We start from the raw sequence: 26,717 nt of genomic DNA, 5'->3' as shown, positions 1-26,717 counted from the left end.
TCTATTCAAACAATTCGGCTAAGGTTTTTAGTCGCTTGAGCCCGAAATCATGATGGAATTGTCTCTCCTTCAGTCCCTGAGCTAGGATGGCATGTGCTTCTATGGGTTTTGAATTATGCAATTCTAGCATCTATTTTTTTAAACAAGTGATAAACGTTTGAAGGCTCTGATTTTTTCCATGTCTAATTTGCACCAGATCTTACAAACTTTTCGTGGCTTTTGAATGTTGGTGAACTGAGCCACAAACATTCCTTAGAAGTTGGCGAAGGACAGTCCATTGAACCACTTGCAGACCAACTCCCGCGGCGTGGTGAAGTGATCCCTGGATACTGCTAATATGCGCAGTACAACAATAATTCGGATTATATTTCACTTATATTTTCTTACTTTGCAACAAAGCCAAAAACTGGATCCCGAAGAAAAATAAGAATTTAACTTTTAATTTATATATATTGATATACTACGTAAGCATACGTATCGTTATCAAATCGTTATCAAGTAATGTGTAGAACTTTTTTATTAAGACCTGAATATCGAACCCACGGGGAGAATACGCAATATGCACTATTGAACAACAAATTTTCTATTTTTAATAAAAAGATGATTATCTAAACTAAAGATAATTTTTGTAGTAATGAAAATTTAAATATTTTTTGTATTTTCAATATTTTGATAGAACAATAACAATTTAAAAAGATAACTAGTTTTTGTAGAAGAAAAACACTAAATATGAAAATATATTTTTTCTTGTTATGAATTAGTAATTAAGTATAAAAATTCTGTTGTGAAAGTATGCAAATCGTGTTGTGTCAAATAGGAGCAATAATATTCTTTACCCTTACTAAAGATGATATAACGAACATTGGCTAATTTAAAGTTTGAATAGTTTTGAAGACCGGCTAGGCAGGGAAGATACTAGCTCTCACTCTAGAGTTCCCTCGATTCCCTCCACGTGGGGGCTAGCATTCTCGTATCAGAACCTAAAATAATAAACCAAGTTGAGGGCTTTAACTTCTCACAATAAATTTTAACATCTGGATTGGTCAAATAAAGAAGTAAATGAAGTGCATGGATTTAAATCATCACAATTTCTTCCATAATTGAAGATCAATAATTTACACAACTTCCGTCCAAAACTTAATTACTTATCATTTTAAGAAGAAAGATAAAGAAAACTACTCTGAATCCATGGATAAAATAAAATCATACTTTAGTTTAAAAGAAGAAATCATTGTTAAAACAACAAGTCTTAATTAAAACCAAAAGTAGTCTCAAAACAAAAAAATAAAAACTTATCTCAAGTCCTCCACCAAACTCTTGAAGTTCCTTTGATTCTCTTCTCTTTACAATCACTTAAAATAAAATAACAAAAAAGATAAAATAAAAATAAAAGTGGTGCCTGCAATTCTCTCCGAACTAACTCCCCAAATGAGAACTTTCAAAACTTTCCAATACTTTCAGGACTCACACTTTTTTTTACCTCTTTCAAAGTCCCAATCTTCTTTCTTTTATAATTTTCCAAAGGTGTCTTGGTTTCTCTAAAAAATATGTTTAGATTCGATGTATTTCTCCAAGAGATGCATCCCTTCGTGATATTTTTCATCCATGGTGGTTATAATCACCTATTAAGCCAATGGGTGCCTCAAAAATCTCTTCAAAATTTGTAGAAACCGAATTTACTCGTCCAATAACTGTCACTGGTGCTTAAGCGCGAGACCTCTGGTGCTTAGGCGCGGCCTTCTCTGTTTAACCGGCGCTTAAGCTCCGAATCTGGCGCTTATGCGCCAAAATTTTTTTGCACATTTTCCATGATAGACCATTTTCAACCATCAACTTGACACTTTTTTGCTCCAAATTTGATCCTTTTTTCACTCATTTAAGCATTTTTCACCCTTTTTACCTGTATCTGCGAGAAAAACACAAAAATATCTTTCATTAAAGCGCAATATCTCAAAAATATGTATAAAAATGTGTCTAAAAACACTATATATTTTAGATGTATCATGAAGTACAGTCAGCACTTCAGGGCATTGGTAATTCTCAACAAATAGATGGTTGATTCCAATGATGCTAAAAGGTGGAGCGGATCAATTCAACTCTTGTAGTACTCCAAGCATAGGATTTTAAACTTCTATGGGGGCTCAACATCGAAAATCTGCTAAGAGAATGCATTCTATGCCCGACTGGGCACCTCGATACGCCTGAAACTTTGTCTATCAATCAGAGCAGATCCAACCTTTCTGAGTACAAAGAATCTTCTATTCATTTTACTGCTTGAACTATCCTTGGACTATTGTACATTGGCGCTTCCTCCTGAGGGTTCTCCTCCTTGCCTCGAGCTAGTGCTTCTCTTATTGCTTCTATCATCTGGCACATTAAATGGCCCTTCAACTCTTAAATTTGTTGTTGCATAAACTCCCTAGTGCAATTCATATTTATAGTGTCTCTTAGGTGGGTTTATTTTTCTTGTGGTACTCCTCTTCTTGTTGCCGACATGATCCATGTTCACCGTACTTTTAGGATGTTGAATCCTGATTTTCCATGTGAATAACACACAAAGAATAATTGTAGTATAGGAGAGAGATAGAGAATAGAGGATTACACGGTAATGAACAATAAAATGCAAGGATTATGTAATCATTTATTCATGAGATGATCCCCTATTTATAAGCAAAGGGGGTACAAGATGTGAAACTACATTTACACCCCTACTTAGGTTGTTGTACAGGTTATTATAGGTATTTCACCTTTGTGAGCCCATAGACTTGTTGTTTTCTGGCTCTGTCGATAGTACTTGGTAGGACTTCAGCGAGCTTTGCAGGTAAGCTGGATCTGATAAATGTTGTCGGTTGGTTGTGTTACTGAAGTTTAAGTGGATGTTCAGTTGAAGAAAAAGTGATTTGATTTGTGTTTTCGGTAGGCTAGGTCTGTAGATACGGTCGGTCGGCTAATATTCTACTGGTTGAAGGTCAATATGATTTATCTGGTCCACTGAGTCTTGTTAATCGATTGATAATGTCTAGCTGTCAGACCTTGATCTTCGTTGAAGAACACACGTCAGCATAGCAAAGCTAGGTTATTGGGTAGATAGTGAATGACTGTAATCTAACAGGTAATCTGCCCTAAGACGAAAAGGTCTCGACAAATGTCTAACAGTCGCCACCAATACAGTCATAGGATCCTGGTGGTTGGATCCTTCCTTAGGTTTGGCAGCATTAAGATGTTGGGATTGGATGATCATTTATTTTGTGTCTAGATGAGCCACTCGTGTCATGTACTCTTCTTCATAGCATTTGAATTTGAGTTTGGTTCATCAGGTGTGTGTGTTTGTGGGAGAGAGAGAGAGGGAGAGAGAGAAAAAAAAATTGAACTTTAGGTGTTTTATTTGAGGGCATCGCGTGCTCAGATCAGTTGGTCGGGCATCTGCTTATCAGTTGTAACTCCCCTCTGCTTTAGGGTTCGATTCCTCCCGTGTGTAGGGAGTGGTACTCGAATTATAAGCGCATGAGGGATGGTCGGAGCTCGTATCATGGGCTCCAGCCATTCCTTGATAAACACACACACACACACACACACATATATATATATATGAATTGAGTGGCATGTATGTAAACAATCAAAAAATTAATCATCATTCAACTATCAAACTTTTCTCAAAATAAATCTAAAAATTATGTGGAGAACACATGCACTTGCCTCATACACATACATGACACATCAACAGTCTTAAACGCATTTTACGGTTTAAAATTTAAATATGTAAATGATATAGCCTTTAAGTGCTATGTATATTTAAACTTTTTTATTTAATTTGTGTGTGTGTGTGTGTTCACATTCTAGTTTTAAGAACTTATAATAATATGCCCAATAGGAGTTATAATTATATATTTATAATAAAGAATGCGTTCCTGTCAACTTATTCCTATATGCGTCAAAAATAATAAAATATATAGCTGAAAATGAGCCTAGGTTCCTTTCCAAAACCGGAAAAATATTACATGTACTATGCATGTAGAGTAATGTGCGTAACCAATAAAATCACGTTACGAAACCACACGCGACAGAAAAAAAAAACAGCGCGGTAACACGGGGAATATTCCGCTCTGTGTTATTCATGTGTTATTATATTTTATTCATTATTCATGTGTTATTGTGTCCTGGAAATATTTCTGATATTATAATAACACAATAACACATCAATAACATATGAATAATACACAATAACACATGAATAACATGAGGGGAATATTCATCCGTGTTACCGCACCGTTTTTTTCTCTGTCAAGAATGTTCCCCTGGTGTTATTGTGTGTTATTCATGTGTTATTATGTCTTGTGAATATTATTGGTGTTATAATAACACAATAAAATATCAGAAACACATGAATAACACACAATAACTCATGAATAACACAGAGAGAATATTTCTCGTGTTACAGCACCGTTTTTTTTTTCCTATGACAGAATGTCCACGTGATTTCATTGAACTCTGAGTGTCATCTAATATTTTACATCCAAAACGTTCATAAGTTAGCACCACCAACTTTTGTTGACCGGCTTACTCCAATCTACTCTTTCACGCACTCGGCGCTTTTTTATGACAGCTATTTTTCCACATTAACAAGAAAAAAAGCGTGAATGCACGCCGCATCCCCTCGTCTTCCTTCCCCCTTAAATGCTCATAACCACCACTCCCACAAGCAATAACACCACACGATATTTCTAAGTTCCCCAAACCCTTCATCCTACCACTAACTACAACCCTCTCGGCGCTCAGAAAGTACGTAGCCATGGCTGCTTCTGCTGCTCTTGTGCTAATGGCGGCGGCGTGCATAGCGGCGCGCGCAGCACAGGGACAACCTCTGGTGCCCGCCGTGATGATCTTCGGAGACTCGGTTGTGGACGCCGGAAACAACAACTATTTGTTCACTATCGTTAAGTCCAACTTTCCTCCCTATGGTAGAGACTTCGGTCCCCGCCACGCCCCTACCGGCAGGTTCTGCAACGGCAAACTCGCCACTGACTTTACTGGTAACTTTTATATGTGAAACCGAAAGTACTACATTTGCTTCACTCTTATATATGCATCAAAAATGTGTATTTTATCTTTTTTTTTTTAGTTAAAATAGTGATTTTTTTTATGTGATATGAATGACCTGGCTGGCATTGGTGTAAAAATTAAAGTTTAGATGCAGCGAGAAAAAGCCTGGATGCAGGAGGAGGGCAGAGGTCCGATTCCACCCCTCCTCTGCTGCATACGGGCCGTTGTCCATACATCCGGACATAAAATTTCTCCCAAGTAAATGCCCCCTTCTCTTTTTTCAGTATGCAAAATGTTATTTTGATTTGTATGAAATATATACATAGAAAGTTATCAAAGCAAAGTTGGCGCCTGTGAGGAGGTTCTTCCCAGCTGCTTCTCTGCTGAGGTAAGCTGGCGGGTAGGAGCTGAAACCCAAATTTTCCACTGCATGCATTTTGAATTTTTATTTTTATACATTTGAGTAATGGCATTTTTGTTTTGAATTATTTACTAGTGAATCATTCTAGCGATTTTATGAAGATGATTGGTAATGGTTAGTGAGCTTATACATTAAATAAATATGTTTATTGGTTTCCTGTTTAACTTGAAATTGTAAGATGCATTTTAATCATTCTATATGCTTAGGAAAAATTATTCCATGCGGATCGGCGTCCGCACGCAAGCTGCGTGCGGACGCCGATCCGCATGGAATAATTTTTCCTAAGCATATAGAATGATTAAAATGCATCTTACAATTTCAAGTTAAACAGGAAACCAATAAACATATTTATTTAATGTATAAGCTCACTAACCATTACCAATCATCTTCATAAAATCGCTAGAATGATTCACTAGTAAATAATTCAAAACAAAAATGCCATTACTCAAATGTATAAAAATAAAAATTCAAAATGCATGCAGTGGAAAATTTGGGTTTCAGCTCCTACCCGCCAGCTTACCTCAGCAGAGAAGCAGCTGGGAAGAACCTCCTCACAGGCGCCAACTTTGCTTCGGCCGCCTCTGGGTACTTGGACCGGACTGCAAACCTTTATGTGCGGTTAAATCCTCAAGCATTTCTCTATTTTCATTAAAATAGCTATATTTAGATGCAATCTGTAAAATAATTAACAGAAATGATGAATTTGTGGTATGCAGCAAGCGATAAGCTTAACACAGCAGCTAGAGAATTACAGGGAGTACCAGCGCAAGGTGGAGAATATCATCGGAGGAAGAGCAAAAGCTGCCGGAATATTCTCCGGTGCTATCAACATCCTCAGTGCCGGGAGCAGCGATTATGTACAGAACTACTACATTAATCCCCTCATCAATGAAGCATACTCGCCCGACCAGTTTGGCGATATACTCATCCGATCGTTTACTTCGTTCGTTCAGGCAAGCGCTGCAATTAATATCTTTATAAAGCTGAAAAACTGCTTTCAAAATCTTCTTTTATGAATTAGTTTCAATGTTAATCTAAACTAGTTTGGAAGAGGGTGGTTAGTACACACTTTTATTTTTTATTTTACTATGTTTTGATTTGAGATAAAACATGCAAAATAGCTTTTCATTTTGTTTTTAGGATACATTGACATATTTTATTTTTGTTTTTAAAAATACTCAAAATTATTTTTACATATTTTTTAGATTTTTAAAAATAACTTTCATCATCAAACATATTCTATTTCAAATCAAATAAATAAAAAAGAAACAAATCATTAGAGTCCCCATACATATTCTCATTAAAAAGAAGATAAATTGTGAAAATTATAACAAACAAACATATTTGTAAAAATTATAGTAAACAAAAATGAAAGTAGGCCTTATGATAGTTGTTTTCCACCAACTTAGTGTCAATTTAAGTCACTCTAAAGATTTTGGAACGTAAACCATCAGATTACAGCTTCAAATACAAATAAGTATCATTTATGTCTGCAACTACACACTGAAATAGCCAGGTCCCTACAAAATGTTATGGTTACTGCACCTTGATATAAAATATGATCTTTTAATAACTTTCACATAAGTTCAGAACTCACAGGAGATTTGGGAAATTAGCACCACCCTTGAAGAAGACTAGTTAATAAAAGTGGCACACCAAACTATAAAATGGGACAACAAAGTGCTTTAGTTCAGGAAAATATGGAAAATGAAAGAAACAGCTTTGTTCAGAAATAATTGAGTGGTGGTCACATAAGTTATAAATCATTCATGGCTATTGAAAAAAATGTTCCCTTTACTAATGGTATAAAAAAACATTTCAACATCCATAAGCAGAATATGTTATTTGACAGAAATAAAATGGCAGAATATGTTATTTGACAGAAATAAAATGACAGTTTTGTGCTAATGGATTGTACTGAACCCTGTCGACTTTTCATCTTGCTTGTAAATGATCGAATTTAATATTAACATATGAGTAAACATGAACCTTATCAACTCTGTCTTACGTACAGATGATCGAGTTCATATGTCTGTATTATTTGAACTTATTCAAATAGGTTCGAAACTTAATTTTAAGAATGAACCCCTCTGGTTGAAATCTTCTATGAACTTGACCATCATCAGAGATTTGATTGCTTGATTTGAACCATGTCGACTTTACAACTTGCTTGTAATTGATCAAATTTAACATTGACATGATAATATGCATACAGAGGATTGAGTTTATATATATATATATATATATATAATATAAACTTGATGAGTAGTATTTCGAGCCAAAACGAGCCGAACACGAACGAACACATCTTAATTCGTGTTCGGCTCCTTAACTTATCAAACGAAATTAACGAGTCGAACACAAGCTTCTTAATGAACCGAACACCGAACAACGAGCCATTTTGACAGCCCTAATTGTACTGCATTCACTTATTGCGACGCTGACATTTTATAAATGAGGCAAGGACTTTAAGGCATGATAAATATCAACAATAAATACAGGCATGAAATGAATTCATTGCAGGCATTCAGTAAAGAAAAGCACATTGACTAACTCATGTTGACGCCTCAATGCTCGTTTCTCAAACAAAATTAGAAAGCGGGCAATTAAAGACCTATTGGGATCATTTTTCTTTTTCTTTTCTTTTTTTTTGTTTTAAATTAAATTAAAACATGCTTGATTAAAATGGTTGCTTTTAAAAAAAAAATCAGAAAATTTTTTAGAAGTTTTGAATATTTTAAAAAACATATCAAAATTATATCAACGAAATAATTTCTCAAAAATAAAAGAAAACATGAAAATAAATACATAAAAAAAAGTAATGTCAAACGGACCTTTACATAAGTTATAGTTGCAATTAAGGATCTGTTTGAGGCAGCTTATTTGGTGCGGTGTCGTTTTGAAAACATATCTGGTCTGTTTGGGTAAATTGAGTTTTGCTAGCTTATACATTTTCAAAACGCTGAAAACAGCGTTTTCACACCACACCTGTCTAGGTGCAGTGGCAGCTTTATGGTTGCGGTCCGCACCTAGCTTATCAGCAGATTATTTTTAATCAGCTTATTAGCAGATTATCTAATAAGTTACAGCTGCCCAAAACAGACCCTAAGACACTCGTATCACTATTTTTTTTTAATTTTCACCAAAACACACAACCAAATCTCAATCCTTATTTTTCACTTCTTTCAAATTCCCAACAATTTATCGTGATTTCCGAAAATGCGTGTTTATTTCAAAAAAAAAAATAGTGGCATAGGCATTAGTTTTGTAAACAGATGAAATATGGGTGTTATCAATTTAATTCTCTCAATGACAAAGCAAATGTAACATAGAAAAAGCACTAACAATGTGAAGAAACTCCAAGCCAGAACATGTACAACCTGGGAGCCCGAAGGATTGCTGCGACATCGCTGCCTCCTATTGGTTGTTTGCCTGCTGCAATAACATTATTTGGTGGCGGCAGCAATAACTGTGTCGATCGCCTGAACAGTGACGCAACCACCTTCAACAAGAAGCTTAGTGCAGCTGCAGATGCTCTTAAGAGAAGCCACTCTGATCTCAAACTTATCATATTTGATGTCTACAATCCCTTGTTGGACCTCATCAAGAACCCTGGGAACAATGGTACAGCAAAACACCTCTTTTAGCAAATTTGTTTTCCAAGGGTTTAGGGTTTATAACTCGTGTCTAAACTTGTGGTAACGTTTTTGATATTGCATGTAAAAGGTTTCTTCGAGGCACGAAAGGCGTGCTGCGGAACTGGTACCATTGAGACATCTCTTTTGTGCAACGCGAGGTCTCCGGGGACTTGCGCTAATGCCACCGGATATGTTTTCTGGGACAGCTTCCACCCTTCAGAGGCGGCCAACAAGATTTTGGCTGATGCATTACTGCTTCAGGGCATAGAACTCATCTCCTAGATAGTCTTGGTATAGTTTCCAAGCATCCTTTTCCTTGTAATAAGTTATTATGCATCAATGAACTCTGGAAAGATGAGCATGCGGTAGAGAAAAGAAGGCTCTGAAAAATGTATGCATGGATGAGGAATGATGAAATGTGTAATTGGTTAATTACTTGGGGGCTGATTGGAATCACTTTTGATTTATTTCTTATTTTTCTATTTTGCTTTACTTTTTATTTTTATTTCCTTTTGTTTATGTTAAAATTTGTTCTGGGATTATTTGGGATCAAGTTTATCTTTTATTTTATTTTCATTTTTATTTTTATTTTTATTTTTAAAAACATCTTTAATGTATTCTTATTATATTTTTATTTTTTATTTATAAAAATCAATAAACATGTTTTTGAAAATATTTGAATTAACTTTTAGGTCTATTGAATGTTTTAAAAAACACTCATATCTTAATCAAATATGTTTTGTTTTAAATCAAAACATAAATAAAATAAAATAAAAACGAAAAATAGAAGTAATCTCGAATGACCCTTTCTTCTTAAAAACACTTTTTAAAAAGCAGATGAATTTATTTTTTAAAACAGAATAAATACATGTAAAAAATATATTAAACAAATATTTTGAAAATAAAAGCAAAGAGAAAAATGAATAACAAAAAATTAAAAAAAATTATCACCAACAAGCCCTAAACAAGTACAAAGCATTCCAAAGACCATAAAACTTCAGCAGAATCCAAGCGTGTTCCCAATCCTTCAAAAATAGTTGGAGAGATAAACACAAGAGAAATGCTGTGTTCATGCAGAAATATGGAAGTGCAAAAGCCTAAAAAGGACATCTGTTCAACCTACTGAAGCATCATCATCTCTAGAAGTGTCAACAGTTATGACAACAATTGATTTGATCTCTTAATAGAATCTCGTGTACATTCATAAAGTCCAACAATTGATTAGCAAATAGTTATACATTGTCAAAGTGAAATAAAAAATACAGAAGAAAAATAAAATAATTAATTACATTAAAGCCCAGCATTCATAGATAAGCAAAAATTTAAAGAGAAGACAAAATTTCAACAGACTATTATATCCTGTACTGTCGTATGATCCTACTTGATTAGCAAATAATTGTGCATTCTCAAAGTGGAAAACAAATACAGAAGAAAAACTAAATAATTAGTCACATTAAAGCCTAACATGATCATAGATGAGCACAAACTTTAAAGAGAATACAAAGAGGAGGGCCCTGTAAATCCATGGATTTTTACTATAGAAAAAACCTGTAGATGTATGACCAGCTTCTAGTGTGCGTGAAACAAGCTGTTTAATTATCAAACAACACTCCCAAAAGATTGGTTTCAGGCGAGGGATCGGCTTTCCTCTCTTGAAACACATCCTGGAGACCAAATTCTCTTCTATTCTTCCGCTCCTGAATTACTGATTCGACAGATTCACTGCAGAAGTTTCTCCTCACCTGCTTTACTGGTCTCTCAGCAACAGAAAATTTGTTACCATCCCGGCTCCTCTCAGCAAAACCAGCCCATGCTGGAAAAAAAGTTAACCAGAAACAGATCACCGCGGTTGAAATAATAAAAAATATATATCATTAGAAATTTAGGCTTATAAGGATAAGATGGAATGACTGCTTCTTTACAAGCAAATTTTTTTATTAAAATATAGATTTCAATTTGCATCATTTGCATTCCAAATTAAAACTTATCATCATCCAGCAGCAGAAGTTTAGAAACAGTAATGATGTCATGGCTAGATTTGTAAAACCTTAACAAATTTATTAACACAATGTTAAACTTTTTTTTCTTCCAAGCCGTGTCTATGGTAATTTTAGCTCCAACCTTATTGGATCTGGGTTTGAATCCTCTTTTACAATGTTTTATGTTTATGCATTGCATGCTTTGTACAGAAAAATAATAAATAAATAATAACTACACCAAATTTTTGAAAAGCAGAACAGTTCAATGGCACTTCAAATGACGCTTGAGAAAAGTAACTAGTTGATGCCGGCAACAGTGAGGCAAATAATAGTTAATGAGACAAACTTTCAAAAGATAATTATAAAAATAGTATTTAAATACGATATCATTTTCCTTTTTTTCTTTATTTTTGAAACTTGTTGCTCAACTACAGAAGGCACCTTTACACATGACTGACATGGTTTCTTGATATATGGGGTAGACTTTTATTTATTATTAAAGGGCTTTCTATTATTGAGCCTATAAACCAAGTTTAGAGGATTAAGGTAATTTGACGTAAATAAAATAATTTTGATCAAGATACAAAATATGGCTCACAAATGGCTACAAGGAGACCACAAGCACCATGAGGATCCGCAATCAATAGTGAGACCTCACAATTCTACCTCAACCTTAGATACGATGAGGGAAGAATCAAACACCTTCTCCAAGGGACCCTCATTTTTATCTAAACTTATTCGTAATATAACTACTAAAACTAATTGGATGAATCGTCCTACTAGATGGTAAATTAATCCATACTTTTGTAGATTGAATTAGTCAATTCTCCAATTATAAATAAACAGTAATTGTAAGCCTAAATAGCATGCATTATTCATTCATGTATCCTTCATCTTCAGACTTGATGCAATTTCCATTAATCAATTTGTTATTTCTTTTAAAGTTATTTTTGTACCTTTTTTTGGGAAATTGAGGGCCACGCCAAGCCATGATATTGAATAAATAAATGTTTAATTACTATATCAATGAAACAATAAAAAGGAGGAAAGAACAAAAAGAACAAAAAATGAAGAAGGGAAAGAATTTTAAAGCCCGGGACCCATCCAAAGACATCCGAATTTCAGGAAAGCTTCCCAAGATCAAGCTGCCAAACAATGATTTTTATTGAATAAGGCGTGATCAAAGCAAGTAAGAAGAGGCTTCCAGAAGCAAGAAAAAGTAAGCATCTATAAACAAGGCATATAGAAGCAAAGCATCAAGAATGCATTTGTTCTCATCGGACTGTAAAGCTGGCTGATAAGTAAATGGGGGCGTGGAGATGACTGGTGCAAGTAAAACAGCCCAAAAGACAGCGGATATTTGCTCTTATCAGAACTGTAACAAGCTTATAGATGTAGAAATTAAAAGGCATATCATAGGAAATTAGATAAAGCAAACAAAACTGGGAAACCGATAAATCATATGAATGGTTGCCAGTATGGTATGACGGGCATCATCATAGTTAGCAAAAAATAATCTGCTCCAAAAATGCATCAAAACCATTGCTGAAGGCAGAATTCCAAAAGAAGCCGCATTACTTGAGCCAGAACATCATCAAAACAAAATTAAACTCCAAAATCAGTCACATATTTTTAAGCAAGGGAGAAAGAATTGTAATCTGCGCCAAAAAAAACACCAAAACCTGTGCTGAAAGAAGATTCCAAAAACAGCTACATATACTTTAGCCATAAGGACATCATAATCAAAATTAAACTCCAAAAGCAGTCACATGTACTTGAGCCAGGGAGACAACAAAACTAGGGTTATTGCCGATATAAAACATTAATAGGAGAAGGGATATCATGCTTAAATTTTCATTTCCTCGACTACGTCTTAATAATACAAATAATAATTTTTATAATAGCCTCAAGAAGAGCAGGAGAGCTCCTAAAAATCCTGTTTATGTTCAAGCCAAATATGATAAGCCGTGATATGAATAGCAGGCAGATAGAATCTTTTAAGAAATTTGTCATTGAAAGTATCGGCATAGTAAATCACTTGAAAGAAATTACTTTCAGAAAGGAAAACGTAGTCATTAGGAATGCAACTTCTAAGAGGAGTAACAGAAAAGGCATTCAAAGAAGAGATGGTGATGAGATTCTAAGCCAGCAATACATAAAACACATTGAAGACTAGCAGGAATTCCGAGGGAGCAAAGAGAATCCTGAAGTCCTCAAGCACCATGAATAATACTCCAAAAATTAAAAGGAAACTTGGGGTCTGTTTAGGGCAGCTGCAGCTTAATAATAAGTTGTTGTGCAAAAGTTTTTGCGGATAAGCTGGTTGTTGTTCGTCTTTTGCAGTTTAAAAGCAGTTGCAACCTGTTTCTTAACAAATGCTTATTCTGTCCCCATATAGTAATGTTTTTTGCAACAGAATTGTGACGCCAACATATAATTTAGACTTTAAGACCAAAAAATCTAGTGCAGAAGAGTATGAAAAATAAAATATACACCTCATCTAACAATATCATGATTACTAAAATTAAGAAAAAAACTATTAAAATAATATTTAATAATATGATAATATTATTTTTAAAATGCAGACGGCGAATGTCACGAGCTAAATTGTCATCTAGAGATACTATTCATGTCCAATCACTCTCAGCGGTACAATCTTTAGCCTATCTACCCACCAAAAAAAAGTCAATTCTCCGTGATTCTCCGCGGGCACCTGTACAACTATCTCCCGTAGTTATATGGCTGACGTAAAGTTAGCAGGGAACTCTGAAGTCCACAGTAACACTGCAGTTCTCGAGAGGTACCAGAAATCCTCGAGTTCATCTTTCCTGAAAGCTTTAAAAGACATCTCGTTAAACATAGCACAAGTAGAAATTGACAAATAAAGTAATTAATTATAGTTTTATGCATGTGTGAGGTCTCAAAGAAGTCAATACATCAACCAACGAATCTGTCACTACAATAAGATAATAGACCTTATAAAAAAAGGGTCATTGATTGTCTTTAACCCACGTAATACCAAGCTCGTGTGTGTCACATATGCATATCACAAAAAAAGTCAAAACCATAGCACCGAAAAGAAGAGAGAAACTTGGTTGCCTTCATTACGATTTAACATGTGATGCCAACCCACAGCGACAAACAGGCCATGCAGAAGTACCCATAAGGTCAAACGTCTCATCACAGACCTCTAAAACCTACTAAAAGAAAAACAAAAAAAAATACAAAAAGAAAAAAATACTAACAAACAACGTAAAAAATCCAAACAATCAATATTAAATATGGAATGAACTGTATAAAATACAAATACAATAAATTGTGAATCTCTTCAACACTTATTACAATTAATAATATAATGAGTACTCAAATCACCCTCATACTATTGCATCCGTAATTTATTCCCTCAACTCTGTCATCTCGCTTACACCTTCCCCGTCTTTAGTACAAGTCTCGGAAACATCATTTTTTGTCTGTGACAAAGATTGTCCAAGAAGGGACTCAAATGCCTCAACAGGGACAAAGCCCTTAAGACATCAACACATCCACAACACCACCACCACCACGACCACCACCTCCACAAACTAAGACATCAAGACATCAACACATCAACGCATCCACAACACCACCACCACCACCTCCTCCACACACCAGACATCAATACAACACTGCAATCACCATATATGAGGTTGTTTGGTTGATGCAGTGAAATTGTTAGGGAAAAACCAGCTTCAATACATAAGAACACCACTATCATCGTCATACCAAACCAGAATTTTCAATCACTAACACCACCACCACAACAACCACCAACATCACAGCACAATCACATTCGGCCAACATCACTATACAACATCACTAAAATTTCGGGTCGCATCAAAATTTCAGGCAACAACACAGTAATCATCACCAGCACCCGAAGAATTTCGGGCAGCATCATAGTGACCACCACTACAACCCAAAAAATTTCAGGCAATATCATAGTAACCACCACCACCCAAAATATTTCGGGCAACTTCACAGTAACCACCACCACCACCACCCAAAACATTTTGCAAATTGAATAGAGCACAAAGAGCCCAATATCATAGAAAATCATAAAATCAAACCGAATAAAACACATAGAAGGGAAACAATCAAACTGAAGAGAGCACGGAGAAGCCAATATCACATAACAATTCATCACAACACCAACACTAAAAAAAATCGCAAAATTCAAATCACAAAACTTGCGAAATCCAACACCAGTGCACAACCACCAGAAAATCATCAACCGAATAGAGCTCAGAGAAGCTAAAATAATTGAAAAATCAAGATGTCAAAATAGATAATGGTAGGAAACATTGTGGTCCAACAGAGAGCAAAAAAACCAAACGAAGTCGAAGAACGGATGGGATAGGGAGAGGAGAAGAAAGGCAAACCCTTGCCACCAAAGCCATAGATCAAAGAGGAGGAGAGCCAATGTTACCTTTAGGGCAGCATCGCGAGAGGGGAGAGCGAAACACAAGAGCAAAGAGCTAGCGAGAGGGGAGAGCGAGACATGAGAGCCCGTGGTAGAGTAGTAAAAGCCGAAAATAAATGAAAGATGAAACGCAGACCGCGGGGTAGAACCCGCGGTCCGCTTTTATTATGTATCGTGGTCGGCTTTTCCAAAACACAAACTAAACGCAATATCCAAACACTGTTGTGGACGTTTTCGAAATGTGTTGCGCTGAAAAAGCTGCCCCAAACGGACTCTTAATGGAACGCCCTTTAAACCGAATCAATTTACTCCACCCTATCTTAGGGAAGTCCTCGTGAATAAAACAGTAAACTATATGTGAAAATGTATCTCTATCTTTCCAGAAGCACTTAAGATGATTCAAAAAAATTGGAACAATGTGAATCAGCTGGGAACAATGTACAGGTGCAGACTGAGCTGAAATAGACTATTTCCATTGAAAATTATTTCTTTAAATTTAGTGTTAAGCTAGTAACTGAATCAATTAAACACTTGATTACCAAAAAATTCATGGAAAGAATGCCCATTAATCCATGGATCAAAATAAAACATAAGATGGTTGTTTTTAGTAACAAAGAAAAAACAACTTACAGCAAACCTTTTTTAAATCATTCAAAAAAGAAGAAATGCGAGCTGGAATTGAGCCAGAAAGAACAAAACTGACCAGAAAACCAGTTTGAAAGAGGAGAACAAGAATTTAAATACCTCTAAACAATTTTGGCTTTACACAAGGCTGATAGTATCCATATTAGGTATATCTAGGCCACCTTGACACTCAAGCAAAGTAATCTCTCCAAGCAATCGGATAAAGACTTTTTGCATCACCATTAAATTGCAGAAAATTGTTTAACGAAAAGGTGATTTTCCTTCTTAATCCTTTAGGCAAAGTGACAGACCTAAACCAATAAATCAGGTAGCTCCAAATAGTATTTCTTCAAGAGTTGCAACCTATCGGCAGAGGAGAAATCTCTGCTTCCAACCTGAGTCAATTATGCAATTTATCAAGCAATCTATGGCAGTCTGCAGCTAAGTGCTTAGAAGGCTTAACGATGACACCCAAGTAATCCCAAGGAAGAGAACCACTTAAGGAGCATGACTGCTATCGTAAGAAAGTATCAACACATTCAGAAAAGTAGATGTCTGATTTAGTCATATTCACACACAAATGAGATCCCATAAAGAAGTACTGTAAACCAGAAGAGAAAGAGCTAATGGAGATAGCATCAGCTTCTCCAAAAACTAGAAGATCATCTGTATATATGAGATGCTTAAACATCCTATTCCCTTCAAAACTTTCTGGTGATAAGGAAAAAGCATCCATAACAATGGAAAATAAGGAGATAATGGGCAAACTGGCTAACCCCACATTTAGAATGAAATAATCCCCTTATCTCACTATTTATAAGAACTGAGAAATTAACCTCAAAGGTTCAAGCTTTAATCCAGCCAATGAACTCATGAGGAAAGCCTAATCTTTCCAATCTGTGATAAAAGAAAGCCCAGTAACTCTATCAAAAGCCTTCTTCAAGTCAATTTTAGAGCAGAATTTTCTCATGGAGCTTTTAGAATTAAAACCAAACAAAACTTATCAATAAATATCACATTATCAGCATTGTCATGCCCCTAAATAAAGGCAGCTTAGACTGAGTGAATCAATTAGGAAGCAGGGGTTTTAAGTCTATCAATCAAAAGTGTGGCAGTTACTTTATAAATAATGTCACATAAAGAAATCGGTCTGAAATCATTGACGGACTAAGCATGTGATGATGCACCAAGTGATTTTGAAAAACTTATAAGTAAATCCATCTGGCCGATGTGATTTATCAAAACCAATAGAGAAGAAAACCTTCGTAATGTTCTCCTCAGAGAAAGTTTGCAGAAGAGATGAGCAATCAGACACTGATAGAGATCTATTAATAAGGAGAGGACAATTTAAATGATTATGTGTTGGCTCATTTAGTAAGTTGTAAGAATAATTGATGGCTTCATTAGCAATTTCATCATGATTGGAGATATAGCAATTGTTAACGAAAAGCTCATTGATATAATTATCATTACTTCTAATTTTATTCTTTTGATATACAAACTTGATATCATCCTCCCCTTTACATAGCCAAGCAGATTTGGCACTTGCTTTACCCAACTATATTCACAAGAGGTGACATTAAGAAGTTGCGATTCAATGGAAGAGGCCTTGGCAAGTAAATCTTGATTTAAAGGTTGACTTTTCAATTGAATCAAGATTTCTTGCTGAATTTTAAGGTCAGAAATAAAAGCAGAAAGAAGAGGTCAAGAATACCATTTCCGCCTCTTGAGAGCATTCTGAACATTAGAAAGCTTAATTGCATAAGGCAAATAAAGCAAATAAAGGACCCCATTGGCATGGCAGTTCCAAACAGACTCCAGAATGTTAAGTAAATCAGGACAAAAATACTAATAGTTTTTAAACATGAATCTGCAATTCAAGTTAGAAGATTCACCAAGAAAGAAGGTTGATCTGAAGTAGAAGGCTCCAAAACTTGATGAAAGATTGTGGGAATTCATCCCAACCAATGAGGATTATAAAATGCTCTGTCAAGAAGTCATCTTCTGTGACTTAAGCTCTGATGATTATACCAGCTGTAGGAAATTCTAGTGCTTTGCAACTCCAAAAGACCAGCATGCAGCACACACTTATTGAAATCAATAAGCTTAGAGGGAATGAGAGAACTTCCACCAATCTTCTCTTTAAGCTTAAGAATGCAGTTGAAATCTCTCAAAAGAAGCCCCGGGGAGTTAATATGATCAGCAAGATAGGAAATTGACTCCAACAACTCTTTTCTAATGCCGGCATTGTTATTAGCATGAATAAAACTGATAAAAAAAGAAATGGAGGATGAATAGGTTGCAATACCATGAACATACTGGATTTAATATCTAAGGCAGCAAAGTTAATAGGTGGCAATACCATGAATATACTGGATTTAATATCTAAGGTGGTGAAGTTAATAATATTTGAGTTCAATTTCACATAAATCCTTCCAATATCAATAATATTGAAGTTATTGATGTTGTTTTCATAAAGGAAGAACATAAAACGATTGCAAATAAAAGGGTAAGAGCTAGAAACAACAAAAAAAATTTTGTTTCTAGGAGTAAAAGCATGTTAATTTTCCTGTCTTTGATCAATCTCCTGCGGTTAGAAATAAGAGCTTCACTATTTAGCCCACTAACTTTCCAAGATGCCAATAATGGGATAAAACATAGGCATTAATGAAGAGAAGAGGTTCCTTTGGCTCAGCCTTTGTCGTCTTTAGAAGAGGAAGGAAGCAGAAGAAGTGAGAGGGGTGGCCATAGAGGAAACATGATCAGAAAGAGAAGAACGAAGAATAGCAGATTGAAACACATTTTTATTAGCTCGAGTTTGTTCATGAATCAGAGCCAATCCAGTACTATGATTATCTTCCAAATTGTGATTGAACTGTGCCTGGCCAAGAACTAGAGCACTATCAATAGACGATCATCACCGGTGAGAGCAACCTGAATTTTGGGAGAGACTTCATCAGAGGATTCAGTCTGGCTAGGGAACTGATAGTTTGGAGCATTAAGGTCAGGAACAGGTGTGGTGGACATAAAAGGAAAAACGGGTGGGGATTTGGGGGTTTACTGCTATACCTTGGGGGTCTCCTAGTCCTGCTCTTTCTTCTACCACGTGAAGTAAGAATAACAGGTTATGGTTTACAAGAGGGAGATTTAGGACAATTGAGATGGTCATGGGCAAAGATGGAGCGGGTTTTACAGGGTTAAGGCTTCTACGGTAAGTGACAGAAATAATGAAATCATGGCCTTTGATAGAGATGGTGATGAAATCAGGAGAGGTAGGGTTTATCTTAACTTGAATATTAACTCTAGCAAAAGTGAGGCGAGAACCATTTGTAGTGAGAGGGTGAACAGCAAGAGGTACCCCTATATTGCAAGCAATCTTAGAGATCTCGCTTTCAGACCAACAATATTGTGGAAGATATGTAACTTACCTAAGATAGAACCCTTCTAAATTTTTCTTTAACATGCTAGAAATCATGCGATAATTTTTTAACTATAGAGGGACGTCCATTAATGAACCAGGGACCTCTCATTAAAACCATGTCAAACTCTTCAACACATGTGAACTTAAAAAGAAAGAAGCATTCGATCAAAGAAATGAGATCGAGTATACCTTGTAGCTTCCACTGTGTATGTACTGCTTGCATTAGACTACCATAGAATGATCATTTTCCCTCCTTTCCTCGCTTTTTCTCCCCCCTCTCTACTCTGTCCCGGGCCTTCCCTCAATTGGAAGGGTCTCATCTCGTCACATATCTTCCACAAGCGAGGGAAAATGTGAGAATCAAATGAAGTTAGGCAATAAGACAATCAAATGACCGTATAACATTATCCGATCAAGGAAAACAATTCGGGACTTCTGATGGGGTGTTCTGGATTCATGCAATATTTATAGAAAATGTCACTCACAAAATCTATAAATAGACCCCAACTTTTTCACGAACAGCGAGTTGGAACAGGAAGAGAACTCCAAGATCATGAGGGTTCCTGGGCTCCTTCACCATCACAATTGCCAGACCACCGCCGTCTGGCCGTTGCGGCCTTTAGACCACTGCTACACGGTCATCGCCATCGCCGTTGTTAGACCACCACAATAACACTGCCAACTAGTTGCCTCTACTATCGGACCATCATTGCCCGGTCACCACCATCGCCATCGTTGGGACTGTCGTTGTCTGGCAGTCACCAAAGTTGGACCACCGTTGTCAGGCCACCTCAGTTTTCGTCGTTGGACCTCCGTCTTCTGGCCGCCAATGTCGTCGGACCACAATTGTCGGGTTACCACCGTCGCCTCCATCTTGTCGCCGCCATCGCCAGACCATCGTGCTCGGTCACCACTGTTACTGCCGCTGGAAACGCTGTCATCTAGTCGTTATGGCCTCCAGACCACAATTGTCTGGCCACCGCAGTTGCCAAGCCACCACCATCATCGCCGCCTAACCACCGCCATCAAATAGTCGTTCGATCACCACCGTCGTCGCAGCCGAACCACAGCTATCAGGCCTTTGCTTTCACTGAACCACCTTTGCTTAGCCACCACCATCATCACCGTCAGACCACGGTTGCCCGGCCACCACAGTAGCTGTCACCAGACCACCGCCATCTGGTTGTCGCCAGCGTCAGACAGCAATTGTCTAGCCACTAGCATTATCGAACCACCGCTGCCCAACCACCACCGTTATTGTTGTCAAACCACAGCCCTCATATCACTACTACCATCGAACCTTCAATGCTCGAACCCCATCGTTGTCGCCGTTGAACCACTCGCGTTGGGTCGCTGCTACCCACAATGCTGGCATCAAATGTTATAGCACACGACATATATCGTCGATCTTCCTTCACAATAGTCGGATCATCACTACTTCCCTGACGTAATCAGCCACTCCCCGTAGAGAAGTCACGTCGATGAAGCCACTTATGTTATATTTTTTTGGCTATTCAAGGGTCGATAAAGTCTTGTAACTGATATCGGCATAGTTGAATCATTTAACTGGGCTAAGCCCCGTGATTTTTACCCTTTTAGATTTTCTGCATAAAAAACTTGTTCCCTCTGTCGGCTCTTCTTTTATTTGTGTTTGTGTCGAATTTCCGTACAACACTAGAACGTTACATATCACTCTACCTCCGTACCAGCAAACAATAGGTACTATTATGCTCTTTTATTAAAATTAATGGTCTCTATAATAAATTACAATATGTTGTAATGGCTTTAAGGAAACGAACATTTTCAGCTTGTCCTGCTCTAACTGATATGTAAAATTTAACAATATATATTATAAATATTTTAAAATATTAACCAACATCAGTCAGGATTGTATTCATTAAATTGCGATGACTATTATAAGAAGTAATAATTGTAATAAACAAGTAAAGACTTTTATAACAATTAATAACTTTCATTAATCCATTAATTGATTGTATCTTTTGTTCAAGCAGTAAACATAAATTACTTTTTTTTTTATTGATTACTATATTTTTTATTGATTGTTGTAGTTAAATAATGACTACTATAAATAAACATTTAGTATAAATTCTCTTTTTTTATTTATGCATTTTTTGTTCAAGCAGTGATAGAAAAATAAATTCTTATTCAGTAGCAAATCCTAAAGAAAATTTTTATAATACTTGTTAAATCATTTTTTAGAGAATTCAGTTAAGAAAGTCAAATTATGAATCACTGTAAGAGAAAACTGAAAATTTTCATTGAGTTAACAATATTTTGCTATAAAATTCGAATTTTAAAACACATTAAAGTCCTCTAAATAAAAAAGATGTAAATAATACGAAAATCATGATGACTACAGATTATATACAATCAAGATTTTAATGAAAATTTAGGACTCACTTGGGGCAGCTTTTTTGGTGTAGTGCGGTTTGAAAACGAAAATGCACCTATTTGGAAAGTGTGACTGGATGGTTTATCCTAATAAGCTATGTTAAACGCGGACCGCAAATTGGACCCCACGGCCCGCGATTTCTTCATGATTTTAACCCTTCTGCCCTTCGCGTATTTCATCTGTGGTTTCCTCGTGTTTCTTCTTCCCAGGTTCCTCTCTTAATCGCTTCTCATTGGATTGTGTTTCTTCTGCCCTAGGTACCTCTCTCGCGTCTCTCTAGTGCTTTTTTCAGTTACTCTGCTTTGTATGTATTTTCTGTGTTCATTTTTGATGGAATGGTTATCTCATGTGACTTGTTGCTTTATCATTTGCGGTTTATGGTTAGAATATTATGGATTTTGAGATATGTGACTTTCTCATTTACCTTCTGATTTTGCAATTTGGGGTGGTGTTTTTCACCGTTGTGTTTGTGATAAAAATGGATGAAAAAGTGTGGAATGGCTTTGTCTTGTCACGTAAGATGGAATGACTCTCTTACCCTTGTGTTTTAACTATCGTGTCTGTTTATCACCTCCACTGACTTTATAAGTGAAAATTTGAAAATTGTATGAAAGAGAATGCTTGATTTGTTGATAGCAATGATTCGGATGTCATGTATGTATGGTTGTTTGTTTACATTTACCTGCACTGATTTTTTGAGTGGAAATATGAAAAATGAATGAAAAAGGGTGCTTCATTTGTTGATAACAATGTTTTGGGTGTCATGTATGTATCTGTCTCAATTTCAAAATAGTGATAGCTTTGATATTTAAGTGAGAATTTGAAAAAAATGATGAAGAGGGCGTTTGATTTATAAATAGCAATGTTTCGGGTGTTGTGTATGTAATTGACTCAAATGAAAAATATGTGATCGGGTTTTATCACTACCTTTGATGTTTGAGTGATAATTTGAAAATTTGATGAAAGAGAGTGCTTGATTTGGATGCATTGTTATGGGTGCCCTGTATGTAATTGTCTCAAATGAAAAATATAAGATGGGCTTTTATCATTACCTTTGATGTTTGAGTAAAAATTTGAAAAATGAATGAACGAAGGTGCTTGATTTATAGATGACAATGCTTCAGGTAGATTACATACAGTGCACCCAAAACCGATGCATTTACACTTGCCACGATCAAACTATTGTGAATTTGATAAAAAGGAACAATATGGGATGGTGTTGGTTTTGGTGTTGTTGTGTGGTGTAAGAATGTGGGGTGGTGGTGTTGGTGTTAATGTGGTGATGGTGGTGTTAGTGATATGGTGATAGTCGTGTTGATAGTGGTAGTTGTGGAGTGCGGTCGTGATGTTAGTGTGGTGCTGACTTAGGGCTGATGAAGGTCATTCACATGTGTCTGTTGAAGCATATGAATATTGTCTAGGACAATCTTTATCACAAATTGAAAGTAAATTGCCTGAGACTTGCATCCAGGATGAGAAAGGTGCAGGGGAGATAATAGAGTTGAGAAAACAAATTACAGATGTCATCGTTGGCGGCTAAATGGAGCGATTTTTTTTTATTTGTTACTTTATTTACAATGTGTTGTGAAAACATTTATTATTTATTTTATCAATGTTCTATGCAATGATTTATATTTTGAATCTCAATTTTATTCTCGGTTCTTCTACAATTATTCTTTTTTTCACTTGGATGGCTAATGAGGCAACCATGAATATAATATGTAATCGAAATTTTATTGTATGTTTAATTTTTTTGTTTTCAAGGTTTGCGATGAGATATTTGACCTTAAGAGTTCTTCTGAAGGACCTATATGTTGCTAGGTTCTTGACACAAATGAAATCTCAATGAGGGCAACCAAGTTCCTCTTCTTTTTCAGTGTTATCACTTTTGCGATTCTTCTTAATGTTTTTTTTTGTGATATACAAATGTGATATATACGAGTTTGATATTACGTGATTTAAACGCAACAAATGACCCATTTTTTATAAGTTTTGTTATTTTCTTGTAGTGACAGATTCGTTGGTTTATATTATGTTCTCTAAGACCTCACAGTTTCATAAAACTTGAATTGATTACTTCTACTATTTTTTTTCACAAACTTGCATCTAAAGATTTGTGTTTTGTTGTTTTAAACATTCAGAAAAAATGAACTTGAAGATTTCTAGTATCTCCAGAGCATTATACTGTTATTGTGGATTATAATATTTCAAGTTTACTTCATGCAGCCACATAACTATGGAAACGGGTTTACGGAAGTTCGAAGAGGAACAGAAAGTTGTAACTTCTTTAAATGGGCGAATAAGTTGGAGGATTTCACCGCCGATAGTGATCAGGCATTGAGAGTTTCCTTGGAGAACAGATTATTTCGTGACATTAACCAAATGCATTTTAAAAATAATATTATCATATTATTAATTGTTATTTTAATAATTTTTTTTTTATTTTGATTGTTGTGTTACTCACTGTTTAGTGATGTGTTTGTTTTTATTTAGTAATATTCGAACTGCATATTTTTTCAAGTAAGAAATGCGCTAATAGGATTGGTTTTGTTATAAACAACACTATACTACAAAGACAAAAATGTCATTTGTTCAAAAATAACTGCAGCACAGCTACTACTAAATTGTAATAAGCAAACAGACAGTCAATTTCTCTGCAGCAACTTCCTACATCTACTACAGCACAACAATTTTTTAATAAGCTGCAGCTGCCGCAAACAGACCCTAATCTAAGTATAATATATCCTCAAAATTTCTCTAAATCATGTCATTAAAATATAGTATTTACAAATATTCCTAATCAAATGATGCATTGTCTATTCATATATCTATCTAAAATAGCAGTAATCATGTTTTGATTAATTTTTGGAATACGAGTAAGATTTTCTTTCAAGACTCTCATACCTAAGAAAAGTAAACTCATATGTTATAAGTTGCACCAGAAAAAGTTTTACAAGTTATGATGTTCTACAAAGTTGATGATTTATTTAATTAATTTTTTGACAATATCATCCTATTAAACAGCAATTAGATTATGCATGAACTTTAAATTTTAAGGAAAAAAAAGTTACACAACTACACATTTATGGCATCATGCTTGTAAACATGAATTTATTGAATTTATTATATCTAGTTTAACATGATTTATTAAAGCCAATTGTGGCTAAACAACCAATCAATGAAGAATAGTACAGAACATAATGAGCTAATATAAATGCAATTATAAAAAATTGAGGCAATTAGATACAGACCGCCCAAAACTTCCTATTTACAAATCAATCGCTTTCTTTTATCCATTTTTCAAATTTTCACTCAAATATCAAAATTCATGGTAAAATCTCAGCCCATATTGTCTATTTTTATCAAATTCTCAATAGTTTAATCGTGGCGCTCATAAATATATTGGTTCGGTGGTTCAAAAAAATAAACTAGATGGTAATTTTTAAATATCAATGTTTTGGGTGGTCTGTATAATATCCCTAAAAAATTTTAATAAAATTACATTACAATAGGTTAACTATATAGATATAAAAGCATATACTTGTCTCCTTAATACCAAACAAACCTTGACTCTTTAAGTAATATATGAGCTATGATACTAGATTTATGATAAAATCACAACACAAAAACCTAATAAATATGAATAAATAGCTTAGCACAAGAACTCGGAGTCTAAGAGCTACATTTTTTCCATCCAGTCATAAATTTATAGCTACAAATGCTTTATAAATAAAATGTAGAAAAAAGAACTGCATTACAATAAAAAAAATAAAAGAATGAGAAACCAGGAAAAAGAAACGGGCTTGAATTTAAGTCGAATCCATAAAATAAGATGTTTCAGCTTCTCAGTGTTTCTTTAAAAATTTACTTATGAACACCAAATACATTAATGGTTAGAGCACTTAGGGAGGGCTGATAATGTGCTATAGTTGTGAAATAAAACTGCCAAGAGTTTAGAGGAATAGTACGTTTAGTGCATTAGGTGAGGGCACGTCTCCGATGGGAGCGCTTTTTCTGTCAGGAGACCTGACGGTCCGCATGGTACGCTGACGAATAAAATTTTGCCGTGTGAAAAATGTGGGACCCGCTTGTCCACGTAATTTAAAAAAAAAGAAAAAATTCGCTGAGGCCGACCCCGCCCGATGTACGAGCTCGCGTCTATTCGAGTACCGCGCATTTTAGAATGTCAAGGAAGACGATTCGAAAATACTCTCCGGTGGTTTTTCTTCTACGTTTTCGTCGCTCGCTCTGCTAGGGTTTCACATTTCCCTCGTTCGCTAGCTTGGAAGCCGTGAGACGATGGCGTTTGATGATCTGGAGTATGCGCAAGCCGAAGAGAGCTCAAGAACAGTATCATAAGAGGTTGAGAAGACAGAGGTTGAGCAGCCAAAGTCAAAGAAGTCAAAGAAGCAGAGGAAGAAGAAGGAGGCGAAGAGGATGAAGGAGGGCATTGAAGAGGAAAACTTGTCCTGGTAATTGTCATCGTTTTATTCTCAAGTTATTTTTAGGTTATTAGTTTGATTATTATTGGGTTATTCTTGAGTTACTCCGAAACGTAGTACTTATTCGCAGTTATTCTATGTTATTCATGTGTTTTTTTTTAAATTATTCGTAGATTATTTATAAGTTAGGCATATCTTATTCGCTGGTTAAACCTGGGTTATTTTTAGGTTATTTTTAGGTTATTTTTCAGATTATTTGTAGGTTATTTTTCAGGTTATT

General features: G+C 35.5%; 2 protein-coding genes across 4 annotated transcripts in view; one reads left to right on the top strand and one right to left on the bottom strand.

The window, feature by feature from the left end:
* The first annotated feature begins 4,578 nt into the window (after nt 1–4,578).
* On the top strand, nt 4,579–9,568 carry LOC110029081 (GDSL esterase/lipase At5g03810-like). Its single transcript, XM_020731204.1, has 5 exons — nt 4,579–5,030; nt 5,944–6,074; nt 6,178–6,414; nt 8,830–9,085; nt 9,188–9,568. The coding sequence occupies exons 1-5, from the start codon at nt 4,790–4,792 to the stop codon at nt 9,379–9,381; spliced, it is 1,059 nt and encodes a 352-aa protein (XP_020586863.1). The 5' UTR covers nt 4,579–4,789; the 3' UTR covers nt 9,382–9,568.
* Nucleotides 9,569–10,634: 1,066 nt separating this feature from the next.
* LOC110029074 (uncharacterized tRNA/rRNA methyltransferase YsgA) overlaps nt 10,635–26,717 on the bottom strand; it is a 25,562-nt gene continuing 9,479 nt past the window's right edge. The window contains exon 4 of one of the 3 annotated variants that reach the window (XM_020731193.1): nt 10,635–10,912. In XM_020731193.1, the coding sequence (XP_020586852.1) occupies nt 10,692–10,912 (221 nt within the window). In that variant the 3' untranslated portion in view covers nt 10,635–10,691. Of the gene's footprint in view, nt 10,913–13,757; nt 13,914–26,717 lie in introns of those variants that run through there. The other 2 variants (XM_020731196.1, XM_020731194.1) reach the window with 2 other exon arrangements.

The sequence above is a fragment of the Phalaenopsis equestris genome, unplaced genomic scaffold, assembly GCF_001263595.1.
Source record: "Phalaenopsis equestris unplaced genomic scaffold, ASM126359v1 Scaffold000545, whole genome shotgun sequence".
NCBI lineage: Eukaryota > Viridiplantae > Streptophyta > Magnoliopsida > Asparagales > Orchidaceae > Phalaenopsis > Phalaenopsis equestris.
This window is presented reverse-complemented; position numbering and strand designations above follow the sequence as displayed.

Excerpts from the sequence above, each read along its gene's own strand:
- LOC110029081 (XM_020731204.1), top strand. The coding sequence starts at position 4,790 with ATGGCTGCTTCTGCTGCTCTTGTGCTAATGGCGGCGGCGTGCATAGCG. Across the intron at positions 5,031-5,943 it reads ACTCGCCACTGACTTTACTG|TGGAAAATTTGGGTTTCAGC; the intron begins GTAACTTTTATA and ends AAATGCATGCAG. Across the intron at positions 9,086-9,187 it reads CAAGAACCCTGGGAACAATG|GTTTCTTCGAGGCACGAAAG; the intron begins GTACAGCAAAAC and ends TGCATGTAAAAG.